At 33.8% G+C, this 21,510-nt stretch overlaps 1 protein-coding gene across 1 annotated transcript in view; it reads right to left on the bottom strand.

Moving 5' to 3' along the window:
* Window positions 1-218: 218 nt before the first annotated feature.
* MEOX2 (mesenchyme homeobox 2) overlaps window positions 219-21,510 on the bottom strand; it is a 76,075-nt gene continuing 54,783 nt past the window's right edge. Inside the window, exons 2-3 of the mRNA XM_017889081.1 lie at window positions 13,124-13,296; window positions 219-1,620 (exon numbers count right to left, since the gene is read on the bottom strand). Of these exons, the coding sequence (XP_017744570.1) occupies window positions 1,396-1,620; window positions 13,124-13,296 (398 nt within the window). The 3' untranslated portion in view covers window positions 219-1,395. The remainder of the gene's footprint in view (window positions 1,621-13,123; window positions 13,297-21,510) is intronic.

Below are 21,510 nucleotides of genomic sequence, written 5' to 3'. Positions count from 1 at the left end.
GAGAAATAGCTTAATATATCTCCATTCTTAGGCACCCTTTGATTACACAAGGATTGATTTTTTTCCTGCCATAATAAAAAAATCAGAAATGAAAAAATGTAAATAATTCACTAATTATAATCATCTGGATTTGGACAAGTGAAATAGATTTGATACTTTGTTAATTATTGATATTGAAATCTATAAAAAGTAAGGAAATTATAGTAGGGAGACCAAAGTTATTTACAAAGGATCATTTATTAAACACATTTTAAAAACAAAATACAAAGATTGTTGTCCTGCATGAATACATCACATATGAAAAAAATAATGTGTTTTTACCGAATTTAATTTGAAGATATTCAGAATTTTATTTTCTATCAACTTGAGCAATCAGTTTTGCTTTGCACCTTGTCTAACACTGTTGTCAATCAGGAAGAAATGTTTCCTTGTTAATTAAATCATATTCATACAGCTAATATTTTACAGATATAAAATAAGACAATGTCTGTCATACAAAGCTCTTTCTGCAAGGTAACTGATTTGCCTATGATCCTAATTTTTTTAAGCTATAAGATAGGAAGAATTCAGGAGCTAGGTAAGTTTTATAATAATGTATTAGCAGCAGTTGATAGTAAATGCAACATAAGATTTGTTTTGTCTGTGGTACAAGAATATGTCCTATCAGACTCTACTGTATTTTTCTCTACTTGAACACAGGTAAGCACATACTGATTGTCTCTGGGATGACAAAATGTATAAAAAAGACAAGAAGCTGGCTCTGGTTGTCATTGTGAGTGCCTATTTTCATCAGCTAATATGAATGCATTGCTAAATTAGTGAAGACAGGAAAATGACTTAAGGGTAATATATACAGAGTTAAAATACACTTTTTATCCACTTGAGTGATTTCAGGCACTGTGGCTGTTCAGGATAAAATGTTTCATGGTTTATTCTTGATAGCAATTTAATTTTCAGTGCAAGCAAAAGCAAATACCTGCCCACTGTAATACACATGACCTCACACATCTGGAATGTTCAATGCAAGTTCATCCTCGGCATCTTCACTTTGGAGGCATCTTGAATAAAAACGTTTCATAGTTTGCTCTTGATAGCAATTTAATTTTCAGTGCAAGCAAAAGCAAATACATACCTGCTCACTGCCATACACACGACCAAACACATCTGGAATATTCAAAGCAAGTTCACCTTCTCCATCTTCACTGTGGAAGCTCTTTAATAAGTGGCACTTTGTGTAAACCCTCTATAAATCATGAAAAACAGATTCGAGATGCCTGGATTTAGTAATATTAAACATCACTGCCATAGTCATCTCTCTGTGTAAACGATGTTTGGGTAAGGCTTGCCATCACAACATTTCTTTCCTGAGAATGGAGCTGGTCCTCTGTGTATATATCATAAGTGCGCATGCTCTGAGCTGTGGTCACTGTCGTGACTGTCTTCATTTGCTAGAGAGTCCCCTGTTTGCTGGAGGGTGGCTGCACCAATTCCCGACAGCTCTGATGGGAGAAGTGTTCCCTTTTTCACATTCACCAGTTCCTTTTCCCGAGCCGCAGCTCCTTGCTGCCCGCCCTTTACCCTCTTCCACTTCATCCGCCTGTTTTGGAACCAGACTTTCACCTTCAACCACGAAAGGGAACAAACAAACAGAAGAAAAAAGATAATTAAAATGACGTTTTTTTCTCCTTAGTGTCATCAATGAAAAGTAGCTCCTCAAAGGCTTATACAAAGACATCATGAAGGAGTGAAAAGAAAAATAAATCCACATTGAATTTAATCAGGTTGTACGTTCATCATAATAATTTTAAACTTTCAAAAGGTGCATAAAAAGTACTGTATTTGTATTTTACAGCATACAGTGTAAAATATGGAACTAGACAAAAACTTTGTCATTTACTCAAAGTACTTGGGTCTATAAAGAGTTTCTGTGAATTGGAGCTAACATAATATTTGTATTGGTCAAATCCCCCTCACTCCTATGTTCTTCTTTGATTTGACATCTAGCTGTCATTTCCTGAACCAATTTAAAACATGTTCTGGGAGCTACTGATTAAGTGGCATCTGAAAGGCCATTCTCTGCCATTAGAGACCACTGCTGCTTTCACAAATCTTTATTTGACCATTCCACCTCACACTGAGCCCATCTTCTTTTGAACTATTCTTATTTTCTACCTTAATTCATTTATTTTACTTAGCAAATATTTGATCTAGTGATTTGTTTAAAATATTGTCACAATAAAAAATCTCAACATTTGTTAAATCACCAAGATTATATACTACATCATTCACATCAGCTTTGTACAGATATTTTCCTTTTAAAAGCTTCATCGAACTTGCCTAATACATTTAAATATATATATATATATATAACATATACGTGTTTAAAAAAAAACAGCAAACAGACATTAAAGATCCATCCATTATCAGAACTAGAATATTATTGGCATTATTGCGTCTTGTTTAGGAGGAAATCTGTTTCTTGAACATTGCATTTCTCATAATTATAGCTTCTAGTAAGCTAAGTGTTCTTTTTACATTGTATTTCTCTGTCTACCCTACCTAAAAGTACCACAAGCCTGAATTTTGTGTATCATCTGCAAGTCTTCCTTAAAAAACAAATTTTTTCCATAACACGTAACATTAAAAATATACTCTTTAATTTTATTTGTTTGTTAGGTTTATCAATGGAATGTTCTTAAGTGCAGGCTTTTTGCCATATCTATGTTGATTCAAGAGACTGTATTTATTCATTTTTTATCATTGTACAACATTCCAAATTCTTTCAGTATAGCACGACAGAATGGATTTTCAAAAAGTCCACGGATATTTGAATTCTTTTTTTTTTTTCTATATGTAATGCTGCTATAGATATTCCTGCATTTGTGTTCTGATAAGCATATCATGGGAACTTCCCTGGAGACCACAGTTATATGGCTGCTACTATCTACCTTCTCTCAATATATGCTGTTTCTTTTTCCTTTTCTTAGAGCATTTTTTGATGATTAGAAACTCTTAATATTAATATGTTTAAATTTATCTACTGTTTCTTTTATGAGTAGTGTTTTTGTGTTTTCTTTTTTTAAAAAAATCTATTTTCTGAGGCCACTAAAATATTCTATTGTGTCTTCTTCTAAGACTTTTAAAGGTTGCCTTGTCCAACACAATGGGGCCCTTTCTCTGCAAATAAAATAAAATAAAATAAAATAAAATAAAATAAAATAAAATAAAATAAAATAAAATAAGCTGGGTGGGATGGCACAGTGTCTGTAGTCCCAGCTTCTTGGGAGGCTAAGGTGGGAGGATTGCTTGAGCCCAGGAGGTTGAGGTTGCAGTGAGTGGTGGTTGTACCACTGCACTCCAGCCTGGGCGACAGAGCAAGATCCTGTCTCAAAAAAAAAAAAAAAAAAAAGTTTTCCTTTCGAATTGAAGTAGTTAATCAATGAAGTACTGATTTTAGTATATATAGTCTGAGGAATAGGCTTAAATTTACTTTATTTTAAATGGATAACATATTGCCTCAGGTCCAAACTCAGCTTTTTTCCAGTGATCACTGTTTCATCTGTGTTCATAAATCAAGCTTCCATACATGCATAGCTTTATTGCTATATTCTGTTCTGTTCCTATATTATTTTTTCTATAGCTGTGACAAAACCACATTATCTTATTAATTATAATTTTATAATAAACCTCTATATCTGCTAGGGATAGTTCTGTTTCATTCTTTTATATTAGGAATATTTTGAATATTCTCTATTTTCATTTTAGAAATAATCTCAATTTCTGTAAATAGTGCTATAGAGAGAGTGAAGAAAAATATATTAAATTTCCAAAGGCATTATTGTATCAGTGATCTCCAAATCACGATGCTCTATCAGCATGCTTTCACAGTGAAATATTCAAACTGAGATATTTCCCTATTCTGGATTTTTCTTGATCTCACTTTGAGCCATGGTTAAGTTCATGTATCATGTATTACCCAAACATATAGTAATTAATTTGACAATAAAAAATAAGAAAAAATAGTACAAAGACGATTCACTAAAAAGTAGTTGATGGGTGTTCACATATTATTATTACTTACTAAACAAAAGAATCAGTAATTGCCTTTTATTATAGACCTACTTAAGGATAGACAGTATTCTCATACAGTTTTCCAAATATTATTACCATTATTCTTATATTATATCTGAGAAAGTTGAGGTAAAGGTTAAGTGACTTACCTAAGATTACACAGAAAGAAAACCATGGTGCCAGGATTTAAACTTGAGGGCTGGGGTTTGTTTGATTCCAGATTCTGTTTTTGTTTGTTTGTTTGTTTGTTTTTTGGTTTTTGGTTCCTATTATATTTCAATCTCCTATTTTTAAAGCATTTGGAATAAAAAAATAAAGCATATAGAGTATGTGAATGCCATCCATATGATTACTATCATTCAGGTAATTCTCCCACTTGATATAATTAGGTTTGTAAATATGACACGATTTTTCTGTACTATAATTTAGGTAATTATACTACTGAGTTCAATTACCTTTGCAAGCTTGACATTGCATTTTTGCATTAGATCTATTGCACGTGAGTTGGGTTCTACTCTTGGCTTTACTTGTTCATTTTGTGTGAATTTGAGAAAATTTTACTTCTCTCTACCTCAATTTTCATATTTCTAATATTGGAATCATAAGCCTTTCAAGACTTCCTATAGGGATATTTTCTCATGGACAACTCCAGATGGAAGAAATACATATGCTATGATCATCATCATTGTTCCCAAGAGCTGAAACATTCAGTCTAAATAATCCTGGCAGAAAAAGAGGAGAAATATACTTTTTAAGATCTACATATATTTCCTTTTCTAGGAGAAGGGGTACAGTAATTATATAATATCAGTATAAAAACTGTTATGGGCAATTCTAAATAAGATAATTCTAAATGTAAGAGTATGATATTGATTTTAGATATATTATAGCTTATTTTGTGTTGTTTTCTATGTCTATCATGTGAAATTTTACCATTTCATTTTAAAAAATAGATTGAAAAAAGACTGAATAATTGCCAATAGTAGCTTCATGTATGTACATAGGAATAGATATATACATATAACAATATGTGTTTGATTATATAGAGTAACTCTAATACCTTATATACTATTTCATTTAAAAACTAGATTATATATTTGATAGTGAAATTCCATGATATTGGCAAGGAAACAAAAAATAGCAACAAATACATAATGGGCATATCTTACAGAAAAGAGAAGGAAGAACATAGAACTCTAAAAGTCAATATGTTCAGATTTATTTTCAAATATGCTATAAAGTATTGGGGTGAATTAAAATAAGTGGAGAAGGATTTTGGAAAACACACATTTTCTATTAGCATCACAGTATTAGCAAACCCCCCAACAAAATCTACAAATTTAATTCCAGATTATAAGTCAATATTGTCATTAATGTAGGATAGTAGTCAATTTATAAATAAAAAGACTTCATAGTATAATTTAGTATAATTTTATTAACCCAGCTTTATTGACTGTAATGAAAAAAAACTTTTTCTTTTAGTTTTTTCTTTTAAAGACAGCTAAATTATAGTCATCCAAATGCCTAAAATTTTATTTACTAAAACTAAGTGTTTGAATTATTTTATTAAAATTTATAAGCATATTTTATATAAAAGATTAATTTATAAACTACATAGAGTGCAAGAATTCTCACATTTCTTTGGTGACTTGGGATCTCTATTCGTTCATTCATACATTTAAAAATATTACCAAATGTCCAGCAACCTGTACTGTGTTAGATCAAAGATGGGAGGTATTGAAGCACAAATAAAACATAGTCCCCGCCCTTAAGGTATTCACAGTCAAGACAATGAAGGAAATGTAAATGTAATTTATTTGGACATCACCTTACACCCTTTATCTTGTAAGTTCACAATACCTGTCCTTTTAGGTTTCACACTATATTACCAGACAAAATAAGTGACTTATGAATCTGTGTTGTTACACAATTTCCTAAGGTGTCCAGAGGCAAATAGATTAACAGAAAGTTGAATCCATGTAATGCCATAACTCATATTTATGTAATAACATAAGTGTCTGTGTTTTGAAGAAACAACCATAACACCAAACATCTGGATGAAAACTAAATATTTCAGTGACATACCCAGATGCCTCTAAACATCTGGGATTTGTAGATTTAACATTCCAACTGTTTCCATTTTTATCTGGGCACTTGGAATATTGTAGACATTGTCTAATAAATATTTACTTATATCTTTGAGATGTGAAAACATGCAAAGGATAATTGTACAAATAAAATTTTCAGATTTAATCACATCCCTAGTGATTAAATTTGATCATGGCAGTGTATCTAGTAAATTCAAAAACTCACCGAAGTAATTCAGTAACAAAGTAGCTGAACTACTGATTTAGCAGTATTAGAATTAGAAGCAAGAATGCTTAAAAGTAAAGGTGAAAAATGGGGAAAAGAAAGCTTTTTTCACCCTTCCTGAATAGATAGATTTATATCTGATTAAGAGAAGGAATTCTTCAGCTATTTCCAAAAGTTTATCGGAGCCACGAATTGACTCTGTTGTTTCTACACAATTAAAGGGTGTTTATGTGTGTTGGTGAGGCTGTGGAGGGTTAGGATACACTTTGTAGCTAAAGGCTGAAGTCCTGTTTACAGGACTGCCTCTCACCTTTATCCACTGATTTAGCACATTGGGAATCATTTTCTCCTTAGTGGTCATCAAAAAAATGATAGCTATTTTGAAAATACTTGGCATTGGGCCATTTGATGATTTATGAGTAAAAAACAAAACATAATCCCTCTCATTTCCACCAATGGAGTATGATCTAGTTAGGTGGGATTTTCCATTTATCTTGGCAGAAGTATCATTAATTTAGTCTGTTTATTCCAGTAATCTTAACTAGTTTACAAGTCTGCAACATTGCACCTTTATTAGCTCTGTGAAAAAGATGTTTTGAAGTGAAAGGATCTCCCATTCTTTCTACATTTTGGCAGCCTTAACTCTATAAAAATGTCCATTTTACCACTTCTTTTATATGCTCCTGCAGCTGCTTTCTCTCATCTTCCCACTGTGAGATATTAAAAATATGTTGGGAGTTTCCTCCAAGTTTATCTGGATGGAGAAAAAACACCAAAATAAGCTTGTCCAACTTAAAAATACCTTGAAACTGGAGAGCCTTTATACTGAGTTCTCTGCAAATCATTCAGGGTGACTCTGACAATTGAAGATTATTTGCTGTTGATCTTGAAGGGTATATGAGAATATATTGTAAACTAGAAGCTGTTAAGTTAGAAGCTGGAGGATTTACTGGAGTGATCTGTAAGTGTTCGACAAACAACACTGCATAATTAAAATATTTGAAGCTCAGCTTCATTCTAGGTTCTGCATTTTTATTTAACATAATATAATTTTCTTTAACACTTGTGTGCTAACATGGAATTACTTTGCAGAATGAGCCTTTTTTTATTTTTTATTTTTTTCTTCTTTAGCCGGATGAAGTTCAAAGAGAATTACAGACTACCCTGACACTACATTATGGAAGATGCAAATGTAAGAGTGTGACATCTTTGTGTGATTCCATGACTATTCTTCAGAATGGAATTTGGAAATTCAAGTCCTGAGTGATATTTAAGGATTTAACATACCTTATGTTTTTCTAAAAGGAAACCTAATTATGATTGCAAATATTCATGACACATATATGATTCATTATAAAATTTGAGTTAGATATACTGATCGGTGATATAAGTAAGGTAGGGGTAGCCACAAATAACATCAGATATAACATACATATTTTATAAGCAATCATGTGCAATTTCCACATGACAATATGTCTAAAGACTAGTTCTGATTATAAAGTAAGTTTTCATGTAGGAGAAAATTATTTCTCAAAAACAATTCTTCTACAGGCCGGGTGCCATGGCTCAAGCCTGTAATCTCAGCACTTTGGGAGGCTGAGGCTGGTGGATCATGAGGTCAGGAGTTCAAGACCAGCCTGGCCAAGATGGTGAAACCCTGTCCTTACTAAAAATACAAAAAGTTAGCCAGGGATGATACAAGGTGCCTGTAATTCCAGCTACCCGAGAGGCTGAGGAAGAGAATTGCTTGAATCCAAGAGGCAGATGTTGCAGTGAGGCAAGATTGCACCCCTGCACTCCAGCCTTGGTGACAGAGCGAGACTCCATCTCAAAAAACAAACAAACAAAAACAATTTTGTTATATAATTTAATATTTGTTTTTCCCTGTTTGCATGATATCTTTCTTTTGATGTAGATAGATAGATATATGTATAGTTAGAGGTATGGAGATGTGTATATATCTATATGTACACACACACACATATATATCTGTGTATATGTGTGTGTATGTGTTTGCATATGTGTATATTTACACTCACCCACATAAAATGAGCCTATAAGTCCTGTCTCTGCATTTGAATCTCAAAAGACCTTGACAATGTTAAGGAAACTATTTTATATTCAGATAATTCTATTAAAGCTAAGGAAAATATTGAACAATATAAGGTTAGATGTAATAGTCCTTGGTGTATATGTTTATTTTACTGAATCTCGGCTTATTTTAACATGTGAAAAAAAAAAGTTTTAAAGAATGAATATGAAAAGACAACATATCTATAGTTAGATATTTTACACATGGAAATCCTAGGGAAGGATGTTATTTAAGATTATATAGGGTCAAGATATAGACTACATAGCTAAACATAGCATTTATGAGATTAATATAAAATCAAAATAATGGAATAGCTGTCCTGTGGTCTAAATATTTATGTCTCCCCAAATTCTTTTCTTTTTTTTTTTTTTTTTGAGATGGAGTCTCACTCTGTTGCCCAGCCTGGAGTGCAGTGGTGCGATCTCAGCTCACTGCAAGCTCTATCTCCCAGATTCACACCATTCTCCTGCCTCAGACTCCCAAGTAGCTGGAACTACAGGCATCTGCCACCATGCCTGGCTAATTTTTTTGTAGAGACGGGGTTTCACCGTGTTATCCAGGATGGTCTCAATCTCCTGACCTAGTGATCCGCCCACCTCAGACTCCCAAAGTGCTGGGATTACAGGTGTGAGCCACCGCACCCGGTCTCTCTCCCCCAAATTCTTATGTTAAGATCCTAACCCGCAAGGTGATGGCATTAGGAAGTGGGGCCCTTGGAATGAGATTAGATCATAAGAACAGATCTAGCATTACTCAGATTAGTGCCCTTATTAAAGAGGTTCCAGAGAGCTACCTAGCCTCTTCAGCCATATCAAGGTAGAGTGGAAAGATGGAAGTCTATGAAGAAGTGTGTGCTCACCAGACACCGAATCTGCTGATATCTTGAACTTGGACTTCCCATCCTCCAGAACTGTGAGAAATAAATGTGTGTTGTTTATAAGCCACCCAGTCTATGGCATTTTGTCACAGTGGCCCCAATAGACTACAAGCTGCATTGCAAACGTAGAAGATGGATTTTAAAGTGTTCTGATTGTAATTCTGTCAATAACTTTAAAAGCCCAACCTCCAGAAAATAAACTGAAAATATTTCACTGGGATGAGAGCCTTGGCATTTTGAAAGAATATGCCATCTGACCTTCAAAAATAGCAAAGTTGATGATTGACACCATACTATATTTTTTCTGATAAATTCATCATAGTAAAATTTAGCCCGGAAAATACAAATACAACTTAAGGTAGAAACATAATTAAAGTATGCGATTTTTTTTTTTTTTTTTTTTGATATGGACTCTGTTTCCCAGGCAGGAGTGCAGTGGTGCAATCTTGACTCACTGCAACTTCTGCCTCCTGGGTCTAAGTTTTTCTCCTGCCTCAGCCTCCTGTGTACCTAGGATTATAGGTGCCTGCCACCGTGCCTGGCTCATTTTTGTATTTTTAGTAGAGACGAGGTTTTACCATGTTGGCCAGGCTGGCCTTGAACTCCTGACCTCCAGTGACTGGCCTGTCTTGTCTTCTCAAAGTGCTGGGACAAGTACAGGCGTGAGCCACCACTCCCAGCTTGATTGTTAATTGAAGATATTTTGTGCACAGATTCTCAATTTAAGAAACTTAAGATAACATGCGTGCATAGAAATGTTGGAATGAAAGGGTGCAACCAGAAACATTATCCAACACAATTACATCATCCCTCTCCTATGACATTCTACATTCATAACAATTGTGAATACTTGTTCGACTTTTACCTCTTCTGTGAATTCTAACAGGTATTTCTTTAGCTTATTTTAAGAGGATTTTATTTCCAGCACTTAGCTCAACAAATATTTGTGTTACAAAAGGATTAATTCAACATGCTTTGCATAGCAAAGGTTTTTGCCACCTGGTTGATAATTCTGTTTTATAGTTTATGCTAGAAATTATTTCATATCCATTATGATATATAAATCTACATAGAAGAAAGAGCAGGTAGTTTTAATTTCCATTTTGTGCCTTGAGGAGATTGTTACTTACTTAAGAACACACAATTCTAATCGGCAAACCTTGGATTTTTATTCAGACTTTTTTCAAAACAATTACACTCTTTTTGACTAACCCACGTAGGCCCTCTAAAGACTTAGTTTTGATTAGGAATTTAAATTCTGCATGCATACATCTTTTCACACTAACTTGCAAAACTATACATAGAGATTTATTAAATAAAAATATATTGTGCACAATAACAAATTTTCAATTCAGTGAAAACCAAATTATCTCTCATGTTCTTTGTTATTTTCCCCTTGTGATGCTGTGGTTAGATTATTTCAGGAACAAATTTCAATGAAGTGGTCTGTCCTATACTGACACTGAGTTTGGTCTTGTGGCTTGCTTTGGACAATGGGATATTAGAAAATATGACGTAAGAGGCCTGAAAAGCCCTTGCTTACTAGAGTTTCCCCCGTCAGTGCTCCTGGGAATGCTTCTATCACCATTGGAAGGATCCCAAGCTAGCCTATAAGAAGATGAAACCACAAGCAACAGAGACTAGCTGTCACAGCTGAGGCCCAACCATCTCTTTCTTAGTCAACCCACCAGCTGACTGGAGCTCCATGAGGATTCCATGTAGGGCCAGCAGTATTACTGTCCGACTAAGCCCAGTCAAAATCTCTAACTTACAAAATCTAAAGCAAATAAAACTTTAGTTATTATTTAAAGCCACTGAGATTTGGAGTTGTTACACGGCAAAGGGTAACTAACACAAAATTTTAAAAGAATCTTTCAAAAACCTTAAAATATTATGTATATCTATATATAATTCTTGCATGTAATTATTTACCAAACTTGTCAAGTCAGTTAGAAAGAAGAAATATCCAAGACACCTTCAACATTTTCAAACCAGAGTTACAAAACTGCTTCTAAAAATAAATGATTCTGCTCCATGGTCAATGACAGATAACCCTAGAACATCCCCAAACTGGCAAGTACAGAATCTTGTTTTTTGTCTTGGCTGAGAGCACAGTACTGCAACCTGTCATTTCTACAGATTAGAAGCAAATCCTGGTTTCCTAGTTCCTTCATGTATTATATAAAACACGCTTGCATTTCCTAGAGTTCACCGTCTCTATATAAAAACATTACTGTGTAATTCTCCCTCCACATACACCTTTTTATTTTCCTGTTCCCTGTTTAAAAAAATAATAATAAAATAAAGGCCTGATGATGTAGATTTTGGATCCTGCTTTCCAGCATGCCAAATGTTGAATACATAGAGGGAATTTTGTATGTGAAGTCCAAGGGAAGGAAAATGCTGTGCTCCATAACATAAGTACTAGTCATAATATGTAATAAAATATAAACTGCCAATAAATAAAACCACAGAAAAGTGTTCCTCTGCATATTTCTACTACCCATAAATAACCTACCAAAGCTGAAATGTAAAAATTAACAGAAGGAAAGCAGATTATTTAAGAAATTGGATAAAATAACTTGCTCTAGTAAGACGTGCATTCATTTGTCCACACCCTGTTGATATTTCTTTGGTTCCAATGGGATCCTGGAGGAGGTACACACAGTGAAAAAGGAAATGAGACTCTAGCCCTAAGAGTGCCAATCATAACTGCGCTGTCCGTAAAGATGTTTGCATTTGCCTTTCAGGAATGTTTTTGTAAAGATTAGCAACTGTTAACCGGCAGTAGGCTAGATTCTCCTCGAGATCTGCACAAGGAGTTCACTGGGAAGACTATTAGAACAAATCATTTGTCATTAAAAAAATGCAAGAAAGGGACCTGAAAAGCAATTAATTTAAAAATATTATTTAGGCCTCATTAATTGGAGTCCAAAAACATTAATAATTTCAAAGTATTCTCTACGTGGATAGCAGATTTTTCAATATCTGAGAGCAATACAATTTCAAAAATATTTTGGGTAATGGGGCAGAAATATTTATCAATGATCTATGTGACCTTGCCTTTCATCATTTTCCAGCCATCTTGCACCTAAGCTGCACCATTTGACTATTCTAGACATTAGTGTGTAAATAGAAGTGACATGGGTAATTTCCAGGTGAAAACATTTAAAGGTCAGTGCATAAACTTCCAGTTCTTTCTTATTTCTTGTAGTTACCATGGACACCACATGTTGAGATGCTAAAGAGTCAGAATGGGTCTGTGAGTGATTATCTGGAATGCTGGACATGTAGAGTTTGTATGGAGAGTGAGTAAGTGATGAACATTTTTGTGTTATGCCACTGAGGTTTACGGGTGAATGTGTTACTGCAGCATGACATACCCTATCCTGAGCAATACAGAAAACTAATCTGGAATTACCAACTTTCTCATATGCTAAATAAGGAGATTTTAGCATATAAGCATACACAATTCCTCACTGTATGCCATCATTATGTAAAAGAAATAATATTTTAAAACCAAAAAATACAGAAGGATCTTAATCATAGGAGGATTCTTTCTTAAACTCAGTAAGTATGGTTTTCTTTTAAATATCATTATATTATTTTTAATTTTGTCATTTTGCTGGCAAAATTTTATCATGGAATAGTATATCTATCTTCCAAATGGTATTGAAGAATTCTGGATCTAGGTATTTCAAATATGGCAAAGAAGACTGTGGACCCAGAGCAATTAAAAAATATCATATAATGACAATGTCCAGCTTTACCTGTCTTTCAGTGAGATCCAGATTCACTGCTATCTCGTATCGCCTCAGTCTGGTGAGATAATTATGATGGGCAAATTCTGCTTCAAGTTCTCTGATTTGCTCTTTGGTAAATGCTGTCCTTTCTTTCCTGGGTTTGCTGTTGACTTCTGACTTGTAATTTCCTTCCTGGGAGTCTGAAAAAAAGGGATACAGAATTGGTAATAACTCATTTATTCAAACACATGCAATCATATCATTCACAATTATTGAGTTACTACTTTTCCAGGTTCTGCACAAGACATGGAACAAATATAGATCAAAGACAGTAAGACTGATGGCAACTCAACAGGGGGAGATGTGTTTCTTATTTTTCTCATCTTCCTTCAGGTAACTCACAACCTAATTGGGAAAGCATGTAATTTTCCTCTTATAAAATATTAACAAAACTTCTAACGGCTTGTAATATGATTTTAAGATAAACCAAAACCTCTCTAGAAAACAATTTTAGATATGAAGTTTTGTTTCATAAGTTGTTGAGCATACGTACTTGAGGTCTAAGTAAGATTGAACATAGTAATCCTTTAAAAAGTGGCATCTAATATATGAGTATTTGAGAAATTCAAACATTCAGCAACTGGACCATAAAAAATTTTATGCTCAGACTGAGCATATGTAGAAGTATGTGTGTACTTACTGGCCTTTTTATCTGTATTTAAGTAAAATTCTTGAGGGCAATAGCAATGTTCTTTTATTTTATATAATGCTTAGTCCAACATGGAATCTATAAATGAAATTGTGTTCATATGACTTAAATGATGAATAGAGTTTTCAATTGTTTTCATTACATATGAGATAAACATGAGATGTACAACACGTACCATCAGTGATCCACAACATTAAATCTTATAATGCAGTGTAAAATACCAATAACAATTTTGAGCATATCATTCCATTTTTCCTCTTAAGGTTTCAAGACATAATTAACATATAGAATTTCTTTCACCCTCATAGTACACCTGAAATGTAGGTCAGAAGATATTCTTAGTGTACAAAAAAACAGAATGTGAATCAATAGCAAACACACACGCCAAGTAAAAAGTAATCATACCCAGCTATAGTAACTTATGGCAAATTTATCCTCAGTGAAATATCAACATAATCAAGATAAAGGAGCACATTAATGCTCTCCTGAAAATTATTTCTGGTATCTAATTATTGTTGCACATGTACAAACAAGCTGTGATATCTTTAAAAAGTATGAATACAATTAACTCTTCTAGGAGCCCAAATGATACAAAATTGATGTAGAAAGATCATCATTAACCAAAGGTTTCAAAGAGTGACATTTTAATTGTTTTTTTTAATTGACAAATGTAATATTGCATGGCTTATACAGGATCTTTTTATATTATGGGGTTTTTTTGTGCAATGATGCTTAAATATGCTAAGAAGTACAAAAATGAATTTTTTAGTGTTCTACTTCTTTCTATCTGCCTGAGGGATGTTTAACTGAACTAAAGAGAACCTGCATAATGGAAATTCACTAGACAAGGCACTTTAATGTAAACACTTTTATTTTGATTCTTAGAAGTATCTAAGTGAGCCAGATGTAAGGTTTTCTAGGTCTAGTAGCAGCAGCAGCAGCAATAAGTTGCCTCAACAACTTGGCACACTGGCCATTACTTATCCTCTGATGGATCACAGAGTGTTTCACTCACTAGTGCACTGGCACTATCTAAAGCTCTTCATTCACTGACCACATTTCTGGGCTTGTCACTTACCCCTGTATCAGCTAGCTTCTCACCTTAGCAGGGCACGTGGGGCTTTATCCAGCACAAAAGTAGTTTGTGACATGTCATGCACAGGTTGACTGCACTTTATAGAAAGCCACTGGGACCGGGTAAGTGACATAAGAGATGATGTGTGTGCTCTCAGGTAGGCCATGTTTACATGGTACCAACTTACCTGACTGTGAGGATGGAAACTGCAGTCTATCATCCAATTTTTTCTAGCTACAGATATGTCAACATCCACACTGGTGGAGCATTTAGCTATTCTGGCATTGCATGAACGACATTTCCAAATGATTGATTTTTTTTTTTAACTTTTCCGTGGGCTGTTCTTGCAGCTTACGAACTGCTACAGTACAGAATATTCATATAACAAAATCCTCTCACAAGCATCCATGTTCTCAGGTGAATTGAAACAACTTTTGCCAGTTTGAATCCCTGCTTTGCCTAAAATCTGTGGCTGATTATTTTTTATGTGGAGACAATGCTTTTTTCCTTTCACTCTGGAAACTGAGAGTAAAGCCAGCACATTTCTTCTCATGAGCAATTCAATTTGAATGATTCATGGTTAGTACATTCCCTTATGTAAGCATGAATGAACAAATTCAAATTCAGGAAAGCCTTTGACTTGTATTTATTTGAGTTTCTTTGAAAGTGATCTTCTTTAACTTTTGTGATATTCAAAAGTACTTCATAAATACCACACAGTAACACAAAGCAAAACACAAAACACGGGCCAGTGCTCAGAAGAACACTCACAGGTAATGGGTCTATATACACACTCTTTGTAACTAGAAATATACAACAGGAGGTTTATACAGCCAGTGACTGGATTTAAACTGAAATCTGGCTGTAATTCAATATTTAAATCTGTAAATTATTTACTGAATGCCTGAATACCAAACCAAAAATTGCTCACAAAGTGAAATCCAATGACTAAAATGAAGTACGTTGTGCACACTCATATTTATAACCACATAAGGAACCATTAAATTGTAATTAAATTACATTAAATTAGATGACAGATAGTGGATGTATGCTTCTTGACCTTACCTCCTATGAGAGAGAACGTGCATGTAGTTGAAGTCGCACCAGTGTTGATTAATCCAGCCACTACTTTTACCCTTGTATGGTAAAAGGTACTTTTACCCTTGTAGTGTGGTTTCCATCACAACCCTCATTCTCTTTTATTAAAAACACGCTTCTTGGAATTGCATTTCTGGATTTGTATTTCCTACAATCTTGGGTTTTATTTTATTTTATTTTATTTTTTTTGCTTCTTTCTTTACAGTTTCCAAAGCTGCCATCGCCTAACTAGACTTTCTTTGGTAGAAAATGGGTGGAAGATTTGCACCATGCATTTGACAATTTTCGCATCAGTTTCCATCTGTTTCCCAGCTGTTTTAAGTGAGGCAAAACTCCCTCCCTTTTCTTCAACCTCCCATATCCTATGCCAAATGGCAGGTGTTGAGGGGGGAATCTGGACACTGCCTTCCTTTCTTCCCTACAACCACAAACAAAATGTCACCATCTGTACAGTATATTCCAATGTAAAATACTACAATTGTTGTTTTTCGTCTCAGATACTTTAATGCACCTGTGGGTCCATTCACACACTCTCTCAGCGCTTCGAGGAAATGTTGACTTATGTGTTCAGGTATGGTTGGCAGTCCCAGTTCCCTAACCTTTTGCTCCCTGGGACTACACTAATGGAAGAAGTCTGCAATACTTCCGTGGAGGATAAAAATTGCCCTCCAAGGATCATTTCTGTCTAGCATTTAGAACTTCTCCACATGTGACTTTTTATTTCCCTTACTGCAAGAGAATGCCAAAAGATAATAATGTTTTATTGAAGACAAGTAATGGGACGGCTTGGTCTGTTCACTAGTGGCACAGAGTGCTATTTAGCAAAAGAGAAATAAAAGTACGATTGAGTATATTTTTGGCTACTCTGGGTAAACGTATTAGCTCGTTTAAATGAAGAACATAATTTACCTGTGTCTGTAAAATATCAAAATTGAATGGAATGTCTATATAGCTTGGACTAATATAAATTCTTCTTCCATATCCTGAAGAAAAATGAATACTAAGCCTCAGCATATTGATGTAACCTTTGTATCAATGTTTTGTAAACTATTCAAAATGAGAGGTATTTCATTATTTATTAACAAAACAGCACAAACCCATAGTTACAGAAAGCTAATAATTTTTACGTAGGCATAGGGATTGTGGATGGTGGCAGAAAAATTTATGAAATCATTCTATTGGTGCCAGTAATTTTCACATTTAAAGGGGAAATTGCCTTCTTTATGGGCACTTATCCAACTTGCTACTCCAGCTTATTAATGAGTGAGCATTTCAGCTTCTCAGTGTTTCTTCTTTTTTCAGAGTAAGCAACCTTCTCCAGGAGTTCTTAAATCCTTTACCAATCCACTCTCCAGATTTGAGAACCACAGTCATAGTGAGCTACTATGATTCATGAATGTGTCTATTATACACTAAGGTGTGTGAGGAGTTAAAAATTGGATCGAGCACCACTATGTTAGATCCAGAATAGGATAACCAGAAAACATCTATTATTTCTTGCACCTCTTTGATAGCTATAATAATACTTTCTCTTACAAAGCAAACCCAAATTTTACATACCAAAAAAGGAATTTCCATCGATTTATAATTATTATTGTAATAGTTGTCTTCAAAATGCAAAAAAAAAAAAAAAAAAAATCATTGTACCTGCTGAGCAGTGATTATCAATTGGCAGATGTACTCTTTTTCACTATCTGTCCTCTTTGCTCAACACTTTGATTATTCATGGGTTTGTCTAATATGCTTTCAGGGAGGAAATAAATCAGATAAATCCCAGTTTAGTATAATTGAAGATAGTTTTTTTATTATATTTGTGTAGCCAATTATATGTCTTGAACAAATAATGTATAGAGGACATCCTATTTATTCCTGTTAAAGGCATTCAAGTTCATACTTAGTGGTCTATATTGAAAGAGTAACGGTATAGCTAAAAATTTTATGTAATAGTCTTTCAATTTAAGTTTATAGATTTGACTTTTTCTCGATATATTTAGGTTTATGTTTACAACACTCATTCTTAAAATGAGATCGATGAAAATTTTATTCACATGATTGCATCAGAATTTAGCAATAACTACTTACATAAGAAAATATTTCAATTGCTAACTTATAACACAATTTATGCTGTAAAAAGCAATAATATAAAAGGGAAAAGTATAAAGATTTGAGATGCTTTATAAAATCTATATATTTTACATGTTATTTTAATATGAAAGAGAATTTTAATTTTTGGAAATATCATAAATTTATCACAGGCTATAAAATTTTACCGAAAAGAAAAGAGCAAGTTAAGCCAAGGTTAAATGTGTGTGTGTGTGTGTGTGTGTGTGTGTGTGTGTGTGTGTGTATAGAGAAAGAGAGAGAGAGACAGAGGAGAAAGTAGCACAAGATTATTCTTAAATGGGTAGAAATTTAGCAACTTAGCATGGATATCGATTTGAAAAATTTGCAAATATGTATCTCAGAATTTACACAAAAGTAAAATACTTAGGTCTCTAAAGTCCTCCACACCTTAGATGTAGATGTTTCCTTGAAGTAGGTAATAAAATTTCCTTGGCATTGCATTGCGTTCCTGGAATAAACTGGTGAGTATTAGAACAAAGTCTTTCATTTTGCTTCCTCCTCTCTTCTCTATAATTTTGAGGTGATGGAAGTTACAGAAATTTTAGCTGTTTTAAAATAGGTGCATAGTACATAACTCATTTTAATTCCTTATTTTTTGTGCCCATCAATATATGAATTCAGTTTTACCTTACACCCTGTTTAGTAAAGATCCTTATTTTTAAATGATGAGATTTTAATGTGTCATTTTGTTTTAATTTTATCTTTCCTTTTCCATAATTTATTATTATGTAATGCTTCCTCATAGTAAGAAGATGCCAACCCAGTGGTTCTTCCTCCATGACCTAAATACAGAGACAAATTCACAAAGAACTAAAAACGGTGATGAAATTACTATCATGATTAATATGCAATTCCAAAACCATTTAACAAAACAAAGTATTTTGTTAAAATATTTTAAAGGCCAGAGACACATAAAATAGGAATATAATGCAATTTACTTGAGTCAAATTTGACACAGATTTGATTCTTCTAACTACCAACTTCAAAGCACAAAAACAAAACCAGGACATGTCTTCTGGGTAAAAATAAACTTTGTAGATTTTGTTACACATTTCTAGGCTTAGAAAGAGTTTACAGAGCCCAGAATTGACTTTATGGCTCTTGCTATAGTCCAGAGAGAAAACATAAACTACAAAAAGATAATGGCCACCCATCCAACAAAACAAGGCACATGTGCCTGGATCTGCCTAATAATAAAGGACTTCTCAAAGGTCATCGTTTGTACCTACAGTGGGACTAAAGGCCCTAAATAAGACTTTTTGACATAAAGCATTCCAGTCCATTTTCCATGATTATATTAGTTTAAAGAGGGTACCCCTTCAAACTCTTTTTGTTCTTTTCTTACAATGCTTACCACATTCTGTCACTGTATGGATGCTTTCTTTCCTATACTAGAACGTAAGTGTTTGAGGCCAACTCTTGTTCTAGTTTATTCAGACATTGGAGGTCAATAAAAATAATACTTGCATTGACACTTACATTTTAATACATGCAGAAGCAATAGGCAAGATAGTGAAGAGAACTCAAGCTTCCACATGTGTCCCCCATTCACCTCCTATTCAGCTCTCATGTCAGCAAATGGCCTGGAATTACACTGCATATTTGAGAAGATGGGGAGGGAAAGAAACTATTTTCACAAATTAAGGACAATAGTAACTTGGCAACGGCCAGAAGAATTGTGACACTTCTAATTTACAGCTGTCAACAGAGCAAAAAGGATTGAGCCCTCTTATGATATCAGATAACACCATACAGATTTGCAGTGTGATGCCAGAAAATTCAGCACCGATTCTGCTGGCAGTGCAGTAAAACCCTTGGACATGCAACAGGAAAACTTCCATAGAGTTTTTTATTTATATTATGAAAGACAAGTTCACACCTTCTCAGAGTGTAAGGACTTGCATTTATGCCATAATTCTGAGCCATTTCTTCGGCAAGTCATCTTCGTGGCTTTAATGTATTTTTAAGTAGTGACATAGAAATTATTGAACTTTTCATTTATTTTCGTGTCTGCTTTGCTTCTCTGGACTCTAGACTCTGGGTAACTTAAGATTATGAATTTCGTCTTCTTCATCTTTGTATTTCTAATACTAAACACCTAGTATTCTGCTGTATCTTTGATTTTATGATCTGGTTATAGATTACAATTACAAAATAACCCTAAGAAGCCTCGTTCTGGTATAGTAATTTAACTGACCTTCAGCTTAGAAAAAGGAAAAGTATCATTTATTATTGCTTTCTATTAAATTTTAAGACATGTTTACACATATCTTATGTAACTAATGGCAGACTGGTATTTATAATGATACCTCCAAACATGTTCACATAGAAAAGTACCAAATCAGTCTCCCTATTGTAAAATTTGAAACCGAAATGATTGAATGCTATACTAAGTGAAGGAACATATTGCACAGAGATTACAGTTTTGAACCTCAGCACTATTGACATTTTGGACTGGATAATTCTTGTTACATTTATATTCAATGAAACATAAACATATTCAAAATAAAGATGTCTGGTGTGAAGTGGGGACAGTTCTGGGCATTGTAGAATGTTTAGAACATCTCTGGCTTCTTCTACTCACTGGATGCCTACAGCAAGCCCCAACCCTAATTTTAGTGTTGCCAGATAAAATATGGTTCTCCCAGTCCAATTTGAATTTCAGACAAACAATAAATAAAGTTTTAGTATGTTACAAATATTACACAAAGCATACTTATATTTTAAAATGTTTATTTTGTATGAAAATAATTCAACCAGATATCTGTAGTTTAATTTGTTAAATCTGGCAATCTTAAACTGCCAATGTACCCAAGGGGAAAAACTGCTCCCAGTAGAGAATCATTGCATATAGATAATATTTGGATGAAGATATCAATAACTTTCAGTTATACAACTCTGTCTAGGAATGACCAACCTGATTCATAAGTTAGCATGCATTATTTATGTGTAAATAATACCACCTCTATACTGTGGTCAAGCCTTATCTCCTCCAAGTCAATGATGAGATTATTTGCAGATAAAATTGTTCAAGAAGAGATTTTGTCAGTGCTAATTCACCCAAAATATAACTACAGAATAAGTGACTCTAACTTCAGAGGATTATCTACACAGAACAGTAAAATGACACATATGGCATTACCATAGAAATTTTTATGTCCCTAAGCCATCCCTTAGAGGTGTGATAGTTTCAATAAATTTCAGAGGGAAGTATTATGTTTCTACAATGCATCAAAACACATAAGGGCTAATAATAAATCAACTATTTGATGACATCCATATCATTTCATTAATAAATACTGACTGAATTAATGAATATTGACTTTGTAGGCACACATTTTAGAAATTGAGGAGATTCTTACAAACCATCTATTTCCACCTGCTCTCTACCTGAGAAAAGTGAGGCTC

This window comes from Rhinopithecus bieti, unplaced genomic scaffold (genome assembly GCF_001698545.2).
Source record: "Rhinopithecus bieti isolate Rb0 unplaced genomic scaffold, ASM169854v2 scaffold_16834, whole genome shotgun sequence".
In the NCBI taxonomy this organism is placed as follows: Eukaryota; Metazoa; Chordata; class Mammalia; order Primates; family Cercopithecidae; genus Rhinopithecus; species Rhinopithecus bieti.
Note: the sequence above shows the minus strand (reverse complement) of the source record. Positions and strands in the feature narration are given on the sequence as shown.